Source organism: Camelus ferus, chromosome 17 (genome assembly GCF_009834535.1).
Source record: "Camelus ferus isolate YT-003-E chromosome 17, BCGSAC_Cfer_1.0, whole genome shotgun sequence".
Lineage (NCBI taxonomy): Eukaryota > Metazoa > Chordata > Mammalia > Artiodactyla > Camelidae > Camelus > Camelus ferus.
The window spans coordinates 45552616-45568670 of NC_045712.1; the positions used below are offsets into that span (position 1 = coordinate 45552616).

The 16055-nt window shown below is 47.6% G+C and overlaps 1 protein-coding gene and 1 long non-coding RNA gene across 3 annotated transcripts in view; one reads left to right on the forward strand and one right to left on the reverse strand.

Annotated features, from left to right (window-relative positions):
* The window catches only part of SUSD5 (sushi domain containing 5), a 32545-nt gene extending 23801 nt beyond the window's left edge, over window positions 1-8744 (forward strand). For both annotated transcript variants that reach the window (XM_032459346.1, XM_032459347.1), the window contains exon 5: window positions 7110-8744. In XM_032459346.1, the coding sequence (XP_032315237.1) occupies window positions 7110-8413 (1304 nt within the window). In that variant the 3' untranslated portion in view covers window positions 8414-8744. The remainder of the gene's footprint in view (window positions 1-7109) is intronic.
* A 1467-nt stretch (window positions 8745-10211) lies between these two features.
* On the reverse strand, window positions 10212-11955 carry LOC116657282. The gene is made up of 2 exons (XR_004312403.1): window positions 11916-11955; window positions 10212-11242 (listed from the first exon to the last, which is right to left on the reverse strand). It is a non-coding gene; the product is annotated as an uncharacterized LOC116657282 (long non-coding RNA).
* Between the last annotated feature and the right edge of the window lie 4100 nt (window positions 11956-16055).

Consider the following 16055-nt stretch of genomic DNA (forward strand, 5'->3'; position numbering starts at 1 on the left):
ACCCTGCTTCTGGAGACAGCAGCTGGTCCTTCTTGAGAGGCACGGCCGTGTGGCTTTAGGACTTGATGGAGACCTGCTGGGCGCAGCCAGGGGCTTGCTAATGTGTGGCCCCAGCTGCCTCACCTCTCCAGGGAGCCCTCGTCTCCTCTGCCCTGGGCCGGGCCACTGACCCTCCCTGGCCATCACGTGACTGTCATGACTCCCACGCGGCTGTGAAGCCTTTAAGATTTTCCACCCCAAGCTTCATGGCTCTGTTTGTACTTTCTGGTCTGTAGTATTAGGAAAGTGAATGACACCAAGCTTGACTTCACACTCCCCACCCTGCCACCTCCGAGTCCGACAACAGACAGCTGTGGAAACAAGACATGTTCCCCGGCTGGGCACAGAGGAAAGAGCTGTCGTAAAGCGTGCCAAACCTACCCCAGGTCATCTCTGTCCTGGGAGTTGCTTTTTGTTTTTGTTCTTTTTTTTTTTTTTTTTAACAACTTCCTTGAGGCTTCATTTGCCTACAATAAATGGTACCCATTTCAAACAGAAAAGTCTCTGAGTTGTCACAGGTGGGTCCACCCATAAAACCAGCACCAGAACCAAAGGAGAGAAACTTTCCATCCTCCCCAAATCTTCTAGTGCTCCTTTCTGCAAGGGGAGTTTCACACACTTTATCTCATTTGATCTTCAGAAGTCCGAGAGTAGAAATGGCTAGCCCCAGTTGACAGATGGGAAGACTGAGGTACAGAAAGTTTCCGTGACCTCCTGTGTCACAGCCAGGAAGAAGCAGAGCCAGGATGTAAAACCAGGCACGTCTCTTTCCAACATCTGGATCGTGTCTGTGCTTCTCCGGGGGCCTCTAAAAGCATCACTTTGCAAACTAGCTGTTGCCTCCTTAAGTTCCTTCGCTGTTTCCTCTCCTTTCTAAAGCCCTTCCTTTATTTTCCTAAATTAACCTCACTTTCTGGTTTTTTTCTCCATCTTCTAGACTTCCTTCACAGAATACAAGCCAGGGACTGAAACTGAATTTAGAAGTTCCTCGTCCCTGTTGCCATATTTGTTCAGAATCTCATCGAACCTGTGGTTATTCCTGGCTTGTCTGGTTGTCTTTTTCAAAATTACTATTTTTAAAGGCTGTGTAGCCAAGACCAGAGGGAAAAAGAAGGCATGTGTGGGCTTCCAGAAATGTACCAACGTGAGAGATGAAAAGTGGCAGCGTTGGGAGAGCCAGGGTCCTGGGCTCCGTGCTGTAGACTTGGGCCCCTTGACCACATGAGCCCCTGATAAAGGCAGGCAGCTCTTGAACGAGCCCTCTCATTTCACTCCTGAGTTGTACTGACCCGTCGTCTTCTGTTCTCCTAAAGTAACGGTTAAGTATGAACATGCAGGGAGTGACCTGATCTTTGCCAAGAGAGCCCACGGAGTTTACGTTTCCTGGACCCATTGGCCTAAATCAGAAGGCCCTGTTGTGGTGCCAGCCCGGGTTTCGGGGGGCAGGGCTGGAGGGCCCCGGGTTTGATGGAGGAGAGCACAGACTCAGGAGGGCAGAGGGAGGTGAGAGAACAGCGCGCCAGCAGGCACAGGGCGGGGCTCCACGGCAGAACGTAAGTGGAGGCTGAAACGCGGCGAGTAGCAACCCTGACTGTCCCTCAGGAGGGGATAAACGGTCTTGGGAGACTTTCTCATGAGTAGACGCTTTGTCAACAGTGGGTGTCTTTGTCTTCATTTGAGGTTTTGGTGAAACTGTGACTTAGAACCTGTTTCTGAGCCAGACCTCGACTGACCCGCCAACCTGGGCAGACAGGGAGCCTGGCTCGGGGCCCTGGGCTGCCGTCCAGGGATGCTCTGGGCTCCGGGAGCTCAGGAGGCAGAACTTCCAGACAGACACACAGACACACAGAGCTCAGACTGACCACAGGGCCCGGGTCAAGGCAGGCCAACCAGAGCAGGAGTGGGTCAACCTTCCCCAAACTCTCAGCTCTCACATTCTGCACTAGGGCCAGTGTTTCCTGCATGAGAAGGGGTGAGGGGTGAACAAAGCTCACATCCTGCCCATATTCCAGGTGCCTTTCAATTTCATGACATATTTAAGTTCCTGGGCTGGGTTACACGGGACGAGGGATTTAGCAGACATTGCTTATGCCCAGTCCTGGGACTAAGGTTTTCTACCGTTCTTTGCTACTGTTACAAGTCCAATAATGCCCTGGCTGATGGACTTCAGACTGAATCAAGCTTGATTGACACGGGCTTCCACCACTCACTCATTCATTTCCTCTCTCACTCATTTATTCATTCAACAAACATTCCCAGAATGTCTACTATGTGCCAAGCACCATGCTGTGTGCCAGAGGTAGAAAGGCAGAGAAGACATGTCCCTGTTCTCAGAGTTCCTGGGCTGGGGGGAGCTGTGCGGTGCCAGCAGAGTGGCGTGCCCAGTACGGGGTCACCATGAGCACAGATGTGGGCTGTTCCCACAGTCCCCGTGAGTAACAAGTACTCCCAAGTGAGACCAGCAACGTCTAGATTGGTTTTAGCCTGTCCATATAAGGGTGAGAAGTGTCTCGAAAATATTCCAAGCCAGTCCCCATATCATAAATATTTCGTTTTACAACGGGCAGCCCATATTCTAGTATTTCTCATGCTAGTTAATAGCCATCTTCTCACCAACAGAAAGCCATTTCAGATCTTCAAGGTCCTAATTAGCAAAGTAATGGTTTTGATCAAGATACAGATAATAGATGTACTTGAAGTAGCCACATCTAGAGGATGAATTTCCTGAGGAGAATCTTCTCCCCTGGATGGTTAATCAGAAATGCCAGCAGCAACTGGTTTACCACGTAATGTAAGTGACGCACGCATAGCATCATAACATGGATGTGGTCTACAGAGGTCAGGTAGGTCAGATTTCTTAAGCATGTTTTTCAGATACATTTTCTTACCTTTTTGTCTACTTACACTCTCTTTGTTGAGGAGAGAGACGGTTAAAACACCCCTCTATGATCATAAATGTATTGATTTCTCCTTTCAGTTGATATATTTTGGATTCCTGTATTTTGAGGCTGTGTTAAGTATATACAGATTTAGAATTTAATATCTTCCTGGTAAACTGAAACATTTCAGTTTAGCTCCAGTAAATGTGTTTTGCTGTAAAGTCTTTGCTGGTTAGTCTTTATATGGCACTTCGTTTCATTCTTTTACTTTCAACTTCCCTGTATACTTACAATTAAAGTGTATCTCTTAAAAGCACCATGTAACCAATTGGATATTAATCTATTTTACATGTAAGCAGGTTTAAAGTTACTGTCTTTTTGTTTTCTCTCTGTCCCACCTGTTTTTTGTTCTTTATTCTGCTCTCCTGCATTCTTTTGGAGAGACTAAGCATTTTAAAAATGATTACGTTTACTCCTGGTCTTATATTCTAATACATTCTGTTACTCTTCTTTTGGTGGTTACTCTGTAAATTATAACAGGCACCTTTGACTTATCAACATCTAATATAAATTAGTACTTTTTACCACTTCCTGGACAATTTAAACACTTTCTTTACCTCCTCTCATTTCCTATGCTCTTGTCAAGTGTTTTGAATAATCAGTGTGTGTGTATTTGCTTTAGGAAGGCGATGTTCACTTAGGCTTGTCCCCCGACCCTTGTATTTACTGTTTCATTGCTCTGTCCTCCGGCATCTCTGAGCTTCCTCGAGGAGATTTTTCAGAGTTAAGAATTCCAAGTTAGTATTTCTTTTCTTCTAACACTTTGAAGACATTATCCTACTGTCTTCTGGCTTTCATTGCTTCTTTGTGTGTGTGTGTGTGTGTGTGTGTGTGTGTGTGTGTGTAAACTGAAGTAGAGTCAGTTTACAATGTGTTGTTGTTTCTTTTGAAAGTCAGCTCTGCATCTCACTGTTGCTTGTTTTTGAAGGTTATATGTCTGCTTTCTCTGGCTGTTTTTAACTTTTTCTCCGTCTTTGGTTTTTAAGTTTTAATTTGGTGTGCCTCTGTGTCATTTTCTATGAATTTACTCTGCTTGAGGTTTGCAATGTCTCCATCTCTCTCAGTTTTGTAAACTTCTCAGTCTGTTCTGTTCCTTGCAGTTTCTAATTTAGTTATCAGTTCTGTTGTGACGTTCCATTGGTCCTCAGTTTGATTCCTGAAGTTTAAAATCACCCTTTCATTCTGTTATCCTGTTACCTCGCCTTTGAGCTTTTGTTTTATTGCACTCGTTCTCATTAAGTCCTGTAAGTGTGAAGCAATTGTAAGAAATGCATTCTGTTCCTTGAATTATTATTTCTTCCAAGTTGGTTTCCTTGCCTTTTACATGCATCTTCCTTTCACCCAGAAGAGGGAAAAGCAGCTGAAAGGGGACAATTCAGCTGAAGTGGCCCGTAGTTTTGATTTTGTGTGTCTGTCTGTTTGTTTTTAAATATCTGGGCTCCGCTTTCTCTTCGGAAACGATGTTAAATGTCCTGTATCAAGGTTCCCTTCACCTGCGCACCGTGAAGTCCCAGCATTGTGGATCCCATCAGGAAGACTCAGCCCTGCTGGTTACTGGTCTGTCTCTCCCCCCACGTTGCATCTCCCTGGGATTTGACACCCAGGACAGTGTTTGCGGGGTGAGGTCGGGTTAGGAGCTGCACCATGCTGCCCTTTTCTGTTCTGCTCCAGAACCTTCTGTTACTCTTCTCGGTAATTAGTTTTTGAGATTTATCACCGTACATTATGCCCCTTTCCATGTGTGATTATTACTGGTAAAAATTTGTTTTCCTAATGTTAGTTACCTTAAAATTCCTATTCAGCAAGCCTAGTGGTGTGTGTGAGCATGTTTTTTAAAATTTATAGTGGACTTTCCTTATTATAATATGAAGGGGGGATAGAAACTATGTGATGCAGTTTCAGCTGGAGCGCTTACATATTTTCAAGTGTGGCATGTGATCTACCTGGTGATAAAGTGACTTGTGCTTACATCCCCTAAGAACAGCCTCCAGGGGTCTGGCGTGCCTAGGATGAAGCAGAAGAAAGAGAAAGCAGAACTGGGGGAGGGGCAGTCAGAGGAGCAAAGCACACGTGGAACTGGAGCCGATGGAACCGGAACACGCGGTGTCAGGAGGAGAGACAGGGAAAAAGCCACGCAGAAGTTCCAGGGACTTGTCAAGGCCCTAGAGGGTTTCTGAGTATCCCTCACTCCCACTTCTTTTTACCTGTGGGCTACGCGGGTGGAATTCTGTTCACCCAGGGCCATGTCCGTCTTGGCATCTGCTTGGGGTTATAAGGAGCTGGCCTGGGAGGACAGCAGGGCACCGCTCCCACTCCACTGCCCACCTCCACTCGGGCTCCCGGCTGGCTTTCCCTCCAGCAAATCTGTGTGCAAATATTCATTCCTTTAGCTTATTCATACCCAACGGTTCTCCGTTGATGACCTGAAAGAAAATGAATGCAGAGTCAGAATTTAACAAGAATTGACCAGAGTTCCACGGAACCACTTGTGGGCGTTTGACAGTTTGGTGTCTCGGGGCTGCAATGAGGCAGCAAAGAAACACGCCCCAGGAAAACACCGGGTGGTGGGAGGCCTTCTGCTGCAGGCTGCGTGTGAGGTAATGGCCTGCGATTTCCAGCGGCTGAAAGCTTCTCGAGGAAAAACGGTCTTGGAGAGACCCGCTTCCTGCCTTCCCCACCGTGAAAGGGGACTGTGTTCTAGCTGAGAACACAGGCACATTCATCCTGGAGAGCAGAACTTCTGGGAGACAACTGGCACATGTATATTGTTTTGCAAAAATAATCATTTCCTCTGCAGTGCTGCAGAAGAGTCTTTTTTAATTAAAAAAGTTTTTGTTGTGTAGCAGCTCTGCAGTCAATGGCCATTGGAGGTGTGTCCAGGTTTGGGTTGTTATGAACATGGTTGTGTGTCTTTGGTGCCCACGTGCAGACCTAGGAGTGGAATCGCTTTGCTCTGGGGCATCGGCGGGGCCACACTTCCTTGTTAACACCAGAGACTGTCGGTCTATTTAATTTTGGCCATTCTGGTGCTATGTAATGACGTCTCATTATGGCTGTGATTAGCATTTCTCTCTGACGAATGAGGTTGGCCATCTTTCTTCGTGTTTAACGACTAGGTACCTTTTTGTCTGTGTGATGTGCTGATTCAGGTATCTTGCCAACTCTTCTGTGGTTTGTCTGCCTATTTATTATTGATTTGTAGGAGTTCTTTCTAAATTCTGGAGGTAATTTGTGTTGCAATTATCTTCAACGCTGTGGCTTCCATTTTAATTCTCTTTCATGGTGGCTTTGGATGAACAGAAGTTCTTAAAGCTAATGTAATTCAATTATCTTTGTGCCAATATCACACACAGTCTTAAAAATCACTCCAGCTTTACAGTAAACCTTGAAACCTTGCATTGTACATCCTCCAGCTTTTCTCTCCTTTTTCACGATTGCCTTGTCTATTCCTGGGCCTTTGCATTTCAATACATTTTAGCATCAGCTTGTCAATGTCTGAGATACTTACTAGGATTGTGTTAAATCAACATAGATCAATTTGGGCAGGATTGACAACTCGACAATTTTGAGCCTTCCGTTATACAATCATGGGATAGCTCTTCATTATTTAGGTTTTCGTTAATTTTTTTTTTTTTAATGCAGGTACTGGGGATGGAACCCAGGACCTCATGCATGCTAAGCACGCACTCTACCACTGAGCTATTTCCCTCCACCCCACTCCCCGCCCCAGGTCTTATTTAGTTTTGCTCAGCAATCCTTTCTACCATTCCATGTAGAAATCTTGCACCTCTCTTGTTACATTTATTCCTAGAAGTTTGATTTTTTTTTTTTTATGCTATGGCTAATGGCATCTTTTAAAATTTTTGTTTTCTGTTTATTGTTGGTGTATAGAAATACAGCTGATGTTGTATATTGACTGTCCTTGCCCCAGTGTCCTTGATAAACTCACATGTTAATTGTAACCATTTGTATTGTAGGTTCTTTGCATTTATGTGTGATGCAGTCATAGCCTCTGGGAATAACAGTTTTATTTCTTTTGTTCCAGTCCTTGTGCTTTATATTTCCCTTTCCTCTGTTCCACACTGGCTCTGGGACCTGGGACCTAATGAGGTTTTCCCTCTTTCCTTCCAGACGAGGCTGAGGCACACATTGACTATGAAGACAATTTTCCGGACGACAGATCTGTGCTGTTCAGAGAGCTCATGGAAGATTCCCGGACGGAGGCAGAGGAGGACAGGGATCCGGGAGCAGCCCCTGAGGCGGCTCCGAAACAGGACCGCCTGGTCTCCATTTCTGTGGGGAGACTACCCCCAGCCAGGGACACAGCCTCTGCGCCAACTACAGGCTGGCCCAGCGCTGGGAGCAGCGCCCCCACAGACCTGCCGGAATCCCCGCGCAACCAGAAGTTCTTGTTCTGGTTTCCCGCTGAGACCTTCCACGAGCCTGAGTTGGAGCAGGAGACGGAGGAGGACACCAAAGAGCAGTTTCCTGGTGGAGACAAGCTCAGGGGCAGAACCCCGGCCCCAGCGGAGCCTGAGACCAGGGTCCCCTACAGCGGCACTGATGGTCCCTCGGGGACCTTTGTGGGCAGGAATGACAGCAAGGTAGGTGACCCAGTGGTGAGCAGCAGCGATGGGTCCTGGTTAGATGGCTACCCCGTGACCGATGGGGCTTGGAGGAAGACGGAGGCAGAGGAAGAGGAAGAAGAGGAAGATGAGGACAAGGGGGATGGATCAGTTGGGCTGGAAGAAAGCATCCTGGTTACTCCCAATCAGCCTGTTCTTGTGGAAGTTAAGAAGCTCATGGGTACCACCCTCACACCAAGCGAGGACATGACCCGTAGTTCAGTTCTTCCAACTCAAACACTAGACGTAGAAGCTTTGGCTCTCAGACCCATGAATGTGTCTGAAACTGAGGGTCCCAGCAAGGAGGACGGTGACTTGACTAGGTACGGGTCAACCGTCCCTTGGAGATTTGCCACTGAGAGGTCCCCTATGGCCACCCTACCCCATGAACTCACCAGCTCCGCCCTGGAGACAGCAACCACCGCTGTCCCGAAGACACCCAACCGCATTCCCCCAACTGTCATGGCGGCCCCCCAGACTCCAGTGGCAACCACTGCCCCTGGGGCCCGGGACACCTTCCCATACCTGCTGTCCGAGGACTTCTTGGGACAGGAAGACCCCGGGCCAGAGGCAAGTGAGGACCTCCTTCCAACCCTGGAGCCCTGTGTCGGGGATGAGTGTCCCAGCCTCAGCAGAGGCCCCATCATTGCCACCATCGTCACCGTCCTGTGTCTGCTGCTGTTCCTGGCGGGCGTGGGGGCCGTGTGGGGCCACCGCAGGTGCCAGCACAAGAGCTCCGTGTACAAGCTGAACGGCGGCCCGCGGCAGGCTCGGCACTACCACCAGCAGATCGAGATGGAGAAGGTCTAGCCAGCTGGGCTGGGCGCCCCCAGAGCCACTGGGGAGGAGAAGAAACTGTGACACGTCCCCTTGAGAAACACGGATGGTTCACAAGAGCAGGAAACGGGGAGTGAGGCTCATCCTCTTTGTCTCAGGTCTTTGTTTAAGAGGCTGAGAAGCGTCTCCCGAGGCCCCCGGCAGGGCAGGGAGGCTTCGGTGGCATCATCACACATGTCAGTATCTCCCCGACCATCTGCCCTGTGACCCTTGGCGCTCATCCCAGCCCGAGCTTGGCTCTAATTCCAGCCTGAGGTCGACACTCACTTCTGTTGTCTACTTTGCTTTTTTTTTTTTTTTTTTTAAGACAGAAAATGACTGACTCCATGACCTGAAATTGTTGAAGTAGGCGTGACACACGGAGCATCAGAGAGCAGTGTTATGAGGATGTAGATATTTCATTGTTGGGAGTGGCCGAGAGAAGAATAATGGATTATTGCCTTTTAGTGTCACGATGTTGCTGTGGGCAAACGAGCCAAAGACCAGGACACAGTCTAGACGAGATTTCTTTTTAACTGTTTGTTGAAATTGGAAAGAACTGAAGGCTGACATTTTGTTGGGGGAAGGGGACGTGGGACACATGTCCACCCCTTTCCTGATATTCTGCGAGACGGCCCATCATTTTTTTTTTTAAAGACAAGGTTAGCTTTGTCCCGGCAGGCACCGTTTCCTCAGAAGCAGCGGCCTGGTTGTCTTAGACCAGTCTGTGCCTAGGAGTGCCTTAGAGTTTTTGCCAGGACTAACAAAACTCAGTCCTTGGTTTCCTTTCTCAGGATTAACCATTTCCCTGAACTCCCAGGAGGAGGGACAACATAGGAGGGAAAAACAATGTTTTAAGAGGGCCAAGCTCTAGGATATCAAGCATGGGTACTTACTTGATGCAGAAGCAGAGGAATTAAAAAGGAATGTGAAATGACGTGCCGATCGGTAAGTGCTGTGGAAATAGCCTGAGTGCAGGGTGGACTCACCCTGGCCATTGGGAGACCCGGCTCACGGTGGCCAGCAAGGCCTGTTCGGGACAGTAGTTTTCCAAGCGTGCTCCTCAGACCAGTGACACCAACATCATCTGGGAACTTGCTGGAGATGCAAATTCTCTGGTTCCACCCCAGACAAAGCAGAGGCCCTGGGGGTGGGGCCAGCGCTCTGTGTTTGAACCAGCCCTCTAGGTGACTCTGACACGCACTCAAGATTGAGAACCACTGGTTTATGGCAACAAAGTTTGAGCTTGGAGGCCGCCTGAGGCCCTGGAGGCACAGATGAGCAACACCTGGGGTCTGTCCTGCATCGACGTCAGGGATGCTGTGCCCGAGGCGCCAGTTAAGGCTGCCGAAATACCATCTCCAGTGGTCTCCCATGTGTCGGCCCAGAAACAAAACACACTCTGTTTGCCCAGTGTGAATCGCCTTCTTAACAATAGTTTTCAGTGGTAAAGAGGGATGGAGGCAACACATTGATTTTGAGACACTAGGAGTCTAAGTGTCCCGATTTACAATGGAAAAACTGCGTTAGTGGTGTTTTACCGAAAGAAAAAGAGACTTCCCACATGTTTTGTACCCGGCCACTTTTTGGGGGCGGGGGGGGCGCAAGCTTTGGAAAAATAAGCTCAATAGTGCAAAGACAGTCCAGCATAGTCAAAGAGCTCAGTCCCCATTTCTGAGTAAATGAAGGCGGGAGGGCACTAATGGAATACCCATGCGTCCGACGAAAACCTAGAACAACAGGAACGAAATGCTTTCTATGCGTAACCAAAGCCAAACACAACAAAAGAAAAGCCGGAGAGTGTATATATTTATGACTAGATACTTTTCTAATCTAGAACAAGGTAACTTTCCTCCCTTTAGAAATAACCTGCAACATAACCTCCATTTCAACATCGGGGGTCATGTCATTCAACTGTTACATAATAACCCAGGAACGCTGACTTAATATCAACACAAAAATAGGTAATATTAATACAAATGTATTCATAAATGTGTTACAAATACATTAGTACATGGAAATGTGGTATTTGGTAGAAATGCTAAATAAACCTGACACACCCGTTTTTAAGATTTTACTGATTTGGTGTTACCTAAACTAATGTTAGAGGATCTAAAAATACACATAGAAAGGAAATGATTAAAACACTGTAAACTTAAACTGTATGTTGTTATGCATGTTTTGAGACAGGTAAATGTTTCATGCTCATGAAAATTTGTGGGGAGATCCATTAACACAAAGCTTCTGAGATATTTAAAATAAATATTTCCCCAAACAGTTACTTAGTGTATTTTATATCAGAGTTATGTCACAATAGTTCTTTCTGAAAGAAAAAAAAAAAAAAAAAAAGATCCTCTAGTAATTTTGAAAATAATGTCTTAACACTTGCTGTATCTAAGACCACCCTTTCTAAGCCTCAGTCTCAGCCACGTTGCCTCCTGCAGCAGGATTTCAGGGGCGTCTGCAGAGCTCCTCCCCCTCCCTCTACCTTCCTCCCACAACCAGAGACCATGCCTCCCACTACAACAAAAAAACCCAGGACCTTGCTGCTCAAAATGTGGTTCCCAGGCCAGCAGCACAGACACCATGTAGGAATGTTAGAAATGCAGAATCCTAAATCATCACTTCAGACTAGTCTACAAAGCTACAGTAATCAGAACAGTATGGTATTGGCATAAAACCAGACACAGGTCAACGGAACAAGATAGAAAGTCCAGAGATAAACCCACGCACTCAATTAATCTACAACAAAGGAGGCAGGAATACACAATGGAGAGAGGACAGTCTCTTCAGTAAGTGGTGCTGGGAAAACTGGACAGTTACCTGTAAAAGACCAAAATTAGAACATTTTCTAACACCTTATACAAAAATAAACTCAAAATGGATTAAAGACCTAAATGTAAGACCAGATACTATAAAACTCTTAGAGGAACACATAGGCAGAACACTCTTTGACATTAATCACAGCAATATTTTGTTTGAACCAGCTGCTGGAGTAACGGAAATAAAAGCAAAAATAAACAAATGGGAGCTAATTAAATTTCAAAGTTTTTGCACAGCTAAGGATACCATAAACAAAACAAAAAGACAACCTACAGAATGGGAGAAAATATTTGCAAATGATGTGACCGACAAGGGACTAACTTCCAAAATATACAAACAGCTCATACAGCTTAATATCAAAAAAGCAACCCAATCAAAAAGTAGGCAGAAGACCTAAACAGACATTTCTTCAAAGAAGACATACGGATGGCCAACAGGCACATGAAAAGATGCTCAACATCACTGATCGTTAGAGAAATGCAAATCAAAACTACAAAGAGATAACACCTCACACCAGTCAGAATGGCCATCATTCAAAAGTCTGCAAACAATAAATGCTGGAGAGGGTGTGGAGAAAAGGGAACCCTCCTACACTGCTGGTAGGAATGTAAATTGGTGCAGCCACTATGGAGAACAGTATGGAGGTTCCTTAAAAAACTAAAAATAAACTTACCATGCAATCCAGCAATCCCACTCCTCGGCATTTATCTGGAGAAAAATATAATTTGAAAAGACGCATGTTTCCCAGTGTTCATAGCAGCACTATTTACAATGGCCAAGACATGGAAACAACCTAAATGCCCATCAACAGATAACTGGATAAAGATGTGGTATCTATATGGAATACTACTCAGCCATAAAAAAGAATAAAATAATACCATTTGCAGCAACATGGATGGACCTGGAGATCGTCATTCTAAGTGAAGTAAGCCAGAAAGAGAAAGAAAAATGTCATGTAATGTCACTTATATGTGGAATCTAAAAAAAAAGTGAACTAAAAAAATGAACTTATTTACAGAACAGAAACAGACTCACAGACATAGAGAGCAGACTCATGGTTACCAGGAGGGGAAGAGAGTGGGAAGGGATAAACTGGGAATTCAAATTTTGCATCTCTTGGGGAGTGATGGAAATGTTAGGTATATTGATTGTGGCAGTGGTTTCATTGGTGTAGAGATCTATCAAAATTCAAATTGTACATCTGAAATATGTATAGTTTACTGTACAGGAATCATACTATAATAAAGTTGTTTAAAAAATAAGAAACTAAGAACACCAAAAAATGCATAATCTCAGGCCCCACCCCAGACCTGCTAAATCAGACTCTGCATTTGCCAAGATGCCGGTGACAGGCAGGCATGGTCAAGTGTGAGAAGCACCAGCCCAAGAGACCAGAGCCAATTGCCTCCCTCTCCTAAAGAATGGGACAGTCAGAGAGAGCACAGCCACTGTCCAGCCATGGCCTGCAGGAGGCAAAGATTTTAAAGACCTAGACCTCGTCTCTCACCCTGCAGTCTCTTAGCAGCAAGTCCCGGCGGTCAGTGGCCAAGGCCCAGGCATTGTCCACCATCGGGGTCAGGCCCCTGGGGCTCAGGGCAAGGTGGAAAAGGGATCTGGAGAGGCGAGTGAAGAAATCCAGCTCAGGGACGGTCAGTACCCATCCCATCTGCCTCATGTCCCGCTTTACCTCTGCAGACACCACGCATGACTCCTCCCGAGCCACCCAGTGTGGTGGACACTTTTGGTGCCCCGCTAGGTCCCCTTCACTTGCCAGGTGAACCCATCCTCCTACGGCCCTGTTGGCTGCTTAAATGCCCATAGATGCATAAGTGTATCCTTCTTACCCAGAGAATTGTCCTCAGCCTAATGGGAGGCCCCTCACCTAGGAGTTGGTCCCCCACCCCACCCATCCAGCAGCCTTCATGCAGCAATGACTCACCGACACAGGCATACAGAAGGCTGGCCTCCCTGCCTCCAGGTGAGAGAGCTCTCATGGGATCAGGTTGAGGCTGGTCTCCAACAAGACCACACCCCTGCCGGTTCCTGCCTCCCTGTGCCCTTCTCCTGAGAGCACTCCATCACTTGAGAGACGCTTTGCTTCAAGGGATCTGGACCTAACAAGTCCAGTGACATGCAGACTCATACTCCCCACTCCACCACTCCAGCTCAGCCCAAGCTTTCCCACTGTATCCTCTGGAATTTGTGGGTAACACCAACAGAATCCCTGGGTCCTCCCCATCCTCTTCAAAGAGCTGATGTGTGAACTCTCTGTGCTGTAGCTCTGGCAATGCCCTGGGTGGTCCCTCACCCTTTCCACCTGCCTCCTTCTACACTTGTCTTTCTCTTTGCTGGTCCTTGGGTGACAGGCATGGAGCATGGCAGCCATTGGCAGTCATGCCTGGAGGCTTTTGGTCCTTGTTTGAAACAGTACATACTTTGTAAATACTTTGTCACTTCTCAGACTTTGGCGGCAAGAGACCAGCTCATCAGATCCCAAGCAAGCCCTGCATTCCAAATGTTTCCCCTAGTGGGATCCCAGGTCTCTGAAAGAGAACCTTCCTGGGGAAAAGGAATGAGCCTCCAACTCCTGAGGGCCGTGGGCCCGCTCCTGGCTGGGCAGGATCCCTGCTCTGCATGAGGACCAATAGTCACGGGGTGAGGACTCTGCTTTGCCTGATGCACAGCAGAAACCTCACTGACCTGAGAAAACAGCTCATTACAACACACGTCCTCAAATGGCGGTGTGGTTAATTTAAGACAGTCCCACTCAGCGGACAGAGAAAACAGTAAAGGAGAAACAAAAGAAAACATTTAACATGATTTTTTTTTAAATTTTGTTTTCAACAGTTTTCCAAGTTGTAATTTCCCAGAGTAAGGCTGTCACCCACTGTCCCGACCCAAGGAGGGGAGGTGGGAAGGACCAGGGCAATGACGTTTGTCATTTGGCCCACCGACCACCACCCGAAAGCGGCACATCTTGAACCTGTTGGCCAGATTGCTTCATTTCTTCCCATTCTTTTCTTGTAAAATGAGGCACCATTATCTTAGCTCACTCATTCATTCAACAAGCCACCAAAGCCAGATACTGGGAGAGGGGTGGGGGCATAGGACTGGGGCGTGGAGAAGATTCTGGTCCGGAACAGACCACAGCCCCCAAGACCCTTATTCCCAGGGTAGGAGTGGGTCAGGGAGGGCAAAGCTGGGCTGTCCTGGTGTCCTCCCTCCCAGGGAGGTGCTACGGGGATGGGGCGCGGAAGAGCCCTGCCCGGGCTGCGGGCACAGGAAGTCCAACGCACAAAACCTCTGCCTGAGGCGTCTTTAAGGACCCTTCCCTTCCCATCCCCCGCCCTTGTATACAGTTTAAACCCTCCACACTGGGTCATTCAAGACTGGAGTCCCCAGAAAAAAGAAGTCGCTGTTTGGGGGATGGCAGACGATCAACAGCTGAGACAGCTGCGATGAAGGATTAGTGGTGGGTTTTTCTCGGAGGCTTGCTACAAACGTTGCTGCTGTGCGTGTGCAAACACTATTAAACGAGAATGTTTTCGCTGGCTCCCATCCACCTTCTCCCCACAGTTTAAGTATTGAAATTTTTTTTCCCCTAAACTGAAGGAGCTCCGGTGTGCAGCTCACGTTGAAAACTTAAAAAAAGGTATTTCCATAAATGTTGGCAGAAACCGGCTGCTGTTTATTCCAACCGCCGTCATAATAAACCCTTTCCCAGTGACAATCTAACAAATCATTTTCTGTTTGCCACTGAGTTTTGCTTCAATCACATTTTTGTGCTCTTCAAATTCCCTTTAGTAGGAACTCCTAAAAGCCACGTTTCCTAAGGCAGCCTTTGTGGACAACGGAGCCAAGGGGTTCGCCTGGATCCCAGGGGCAGGAGTTAGTCTCAGACTCAAAGAGAGATCAGTGTGGAAAACATTGGTATCCGCAACATTTCAATTAGTTGCTTTTAAACCCGTATGTACACACAAACCTTCCCTCAGCCCTTCGCTGCTAAGGTAAAATCTGAGCATTAACAGGTACAGGTAGGCCCTCTCCGGTGGGGCCCCTGCCCGGGCTGCCGAGAGGCAGTGGGGCTGCACCCAGCTCCTTGCCCCACGGCAGGCAGCCTCCCAGGCTCAGGGACCAGCCAGAGGGACCTGCCAGTAACTGCTGGGCTACGTGCAGGTGGGTCACAGGGCAAACGAGGGATCTCAGGCTGGGCTTGGAGACCCCCAAAAGCTTACAGAGGCGCCTGTGTTCTCAAAAGACAGGCCAGACACATGCTGAGCCCATAAGGTCTCCACCCAGGACTCTTCTAGGCTCTTCCAAGAAACACGCTCAGGGAGGCACTGGGTTGGGGTCACCGGGTGCAGCCTGCACGCTGGGGTTTCATGGTAGGTTTGGAGGAATCAACCCATCTTTTTTTTTTTTTTTTTTTTTAAGATGGGTTTGGTTTTCTTTGAAATAAAAACTTAGTAACTGGATTCCACAGCCTTCAATCCAAGCAAAGGGCTGACAATGTTGATCGTACTGTCCCCAGGGTTTCTCCCCCGGGGACATTGCTAGGAGGGGGGTGGAGGCACTTTTTAATCCCCAGTTGAAAGAGGCCAACTTCAGAGAGCGGTTGGGAACCCCTGCTCACCACCACGCAGCCCTGTGCGGGCCATCGTCACCCACACGCCACTCACCCTAGGCTCCAAGGGAGAGGACCAAAGGGAAGTTCTGCAGGGCACAGAGAAGTGGAGAGAGTCCTGGCCTGTGACCCACTCCCCCACTGACTTCAAAAGGAAGGTTCTCTGGTGGAGGAGAGGGTGGGGCGAGG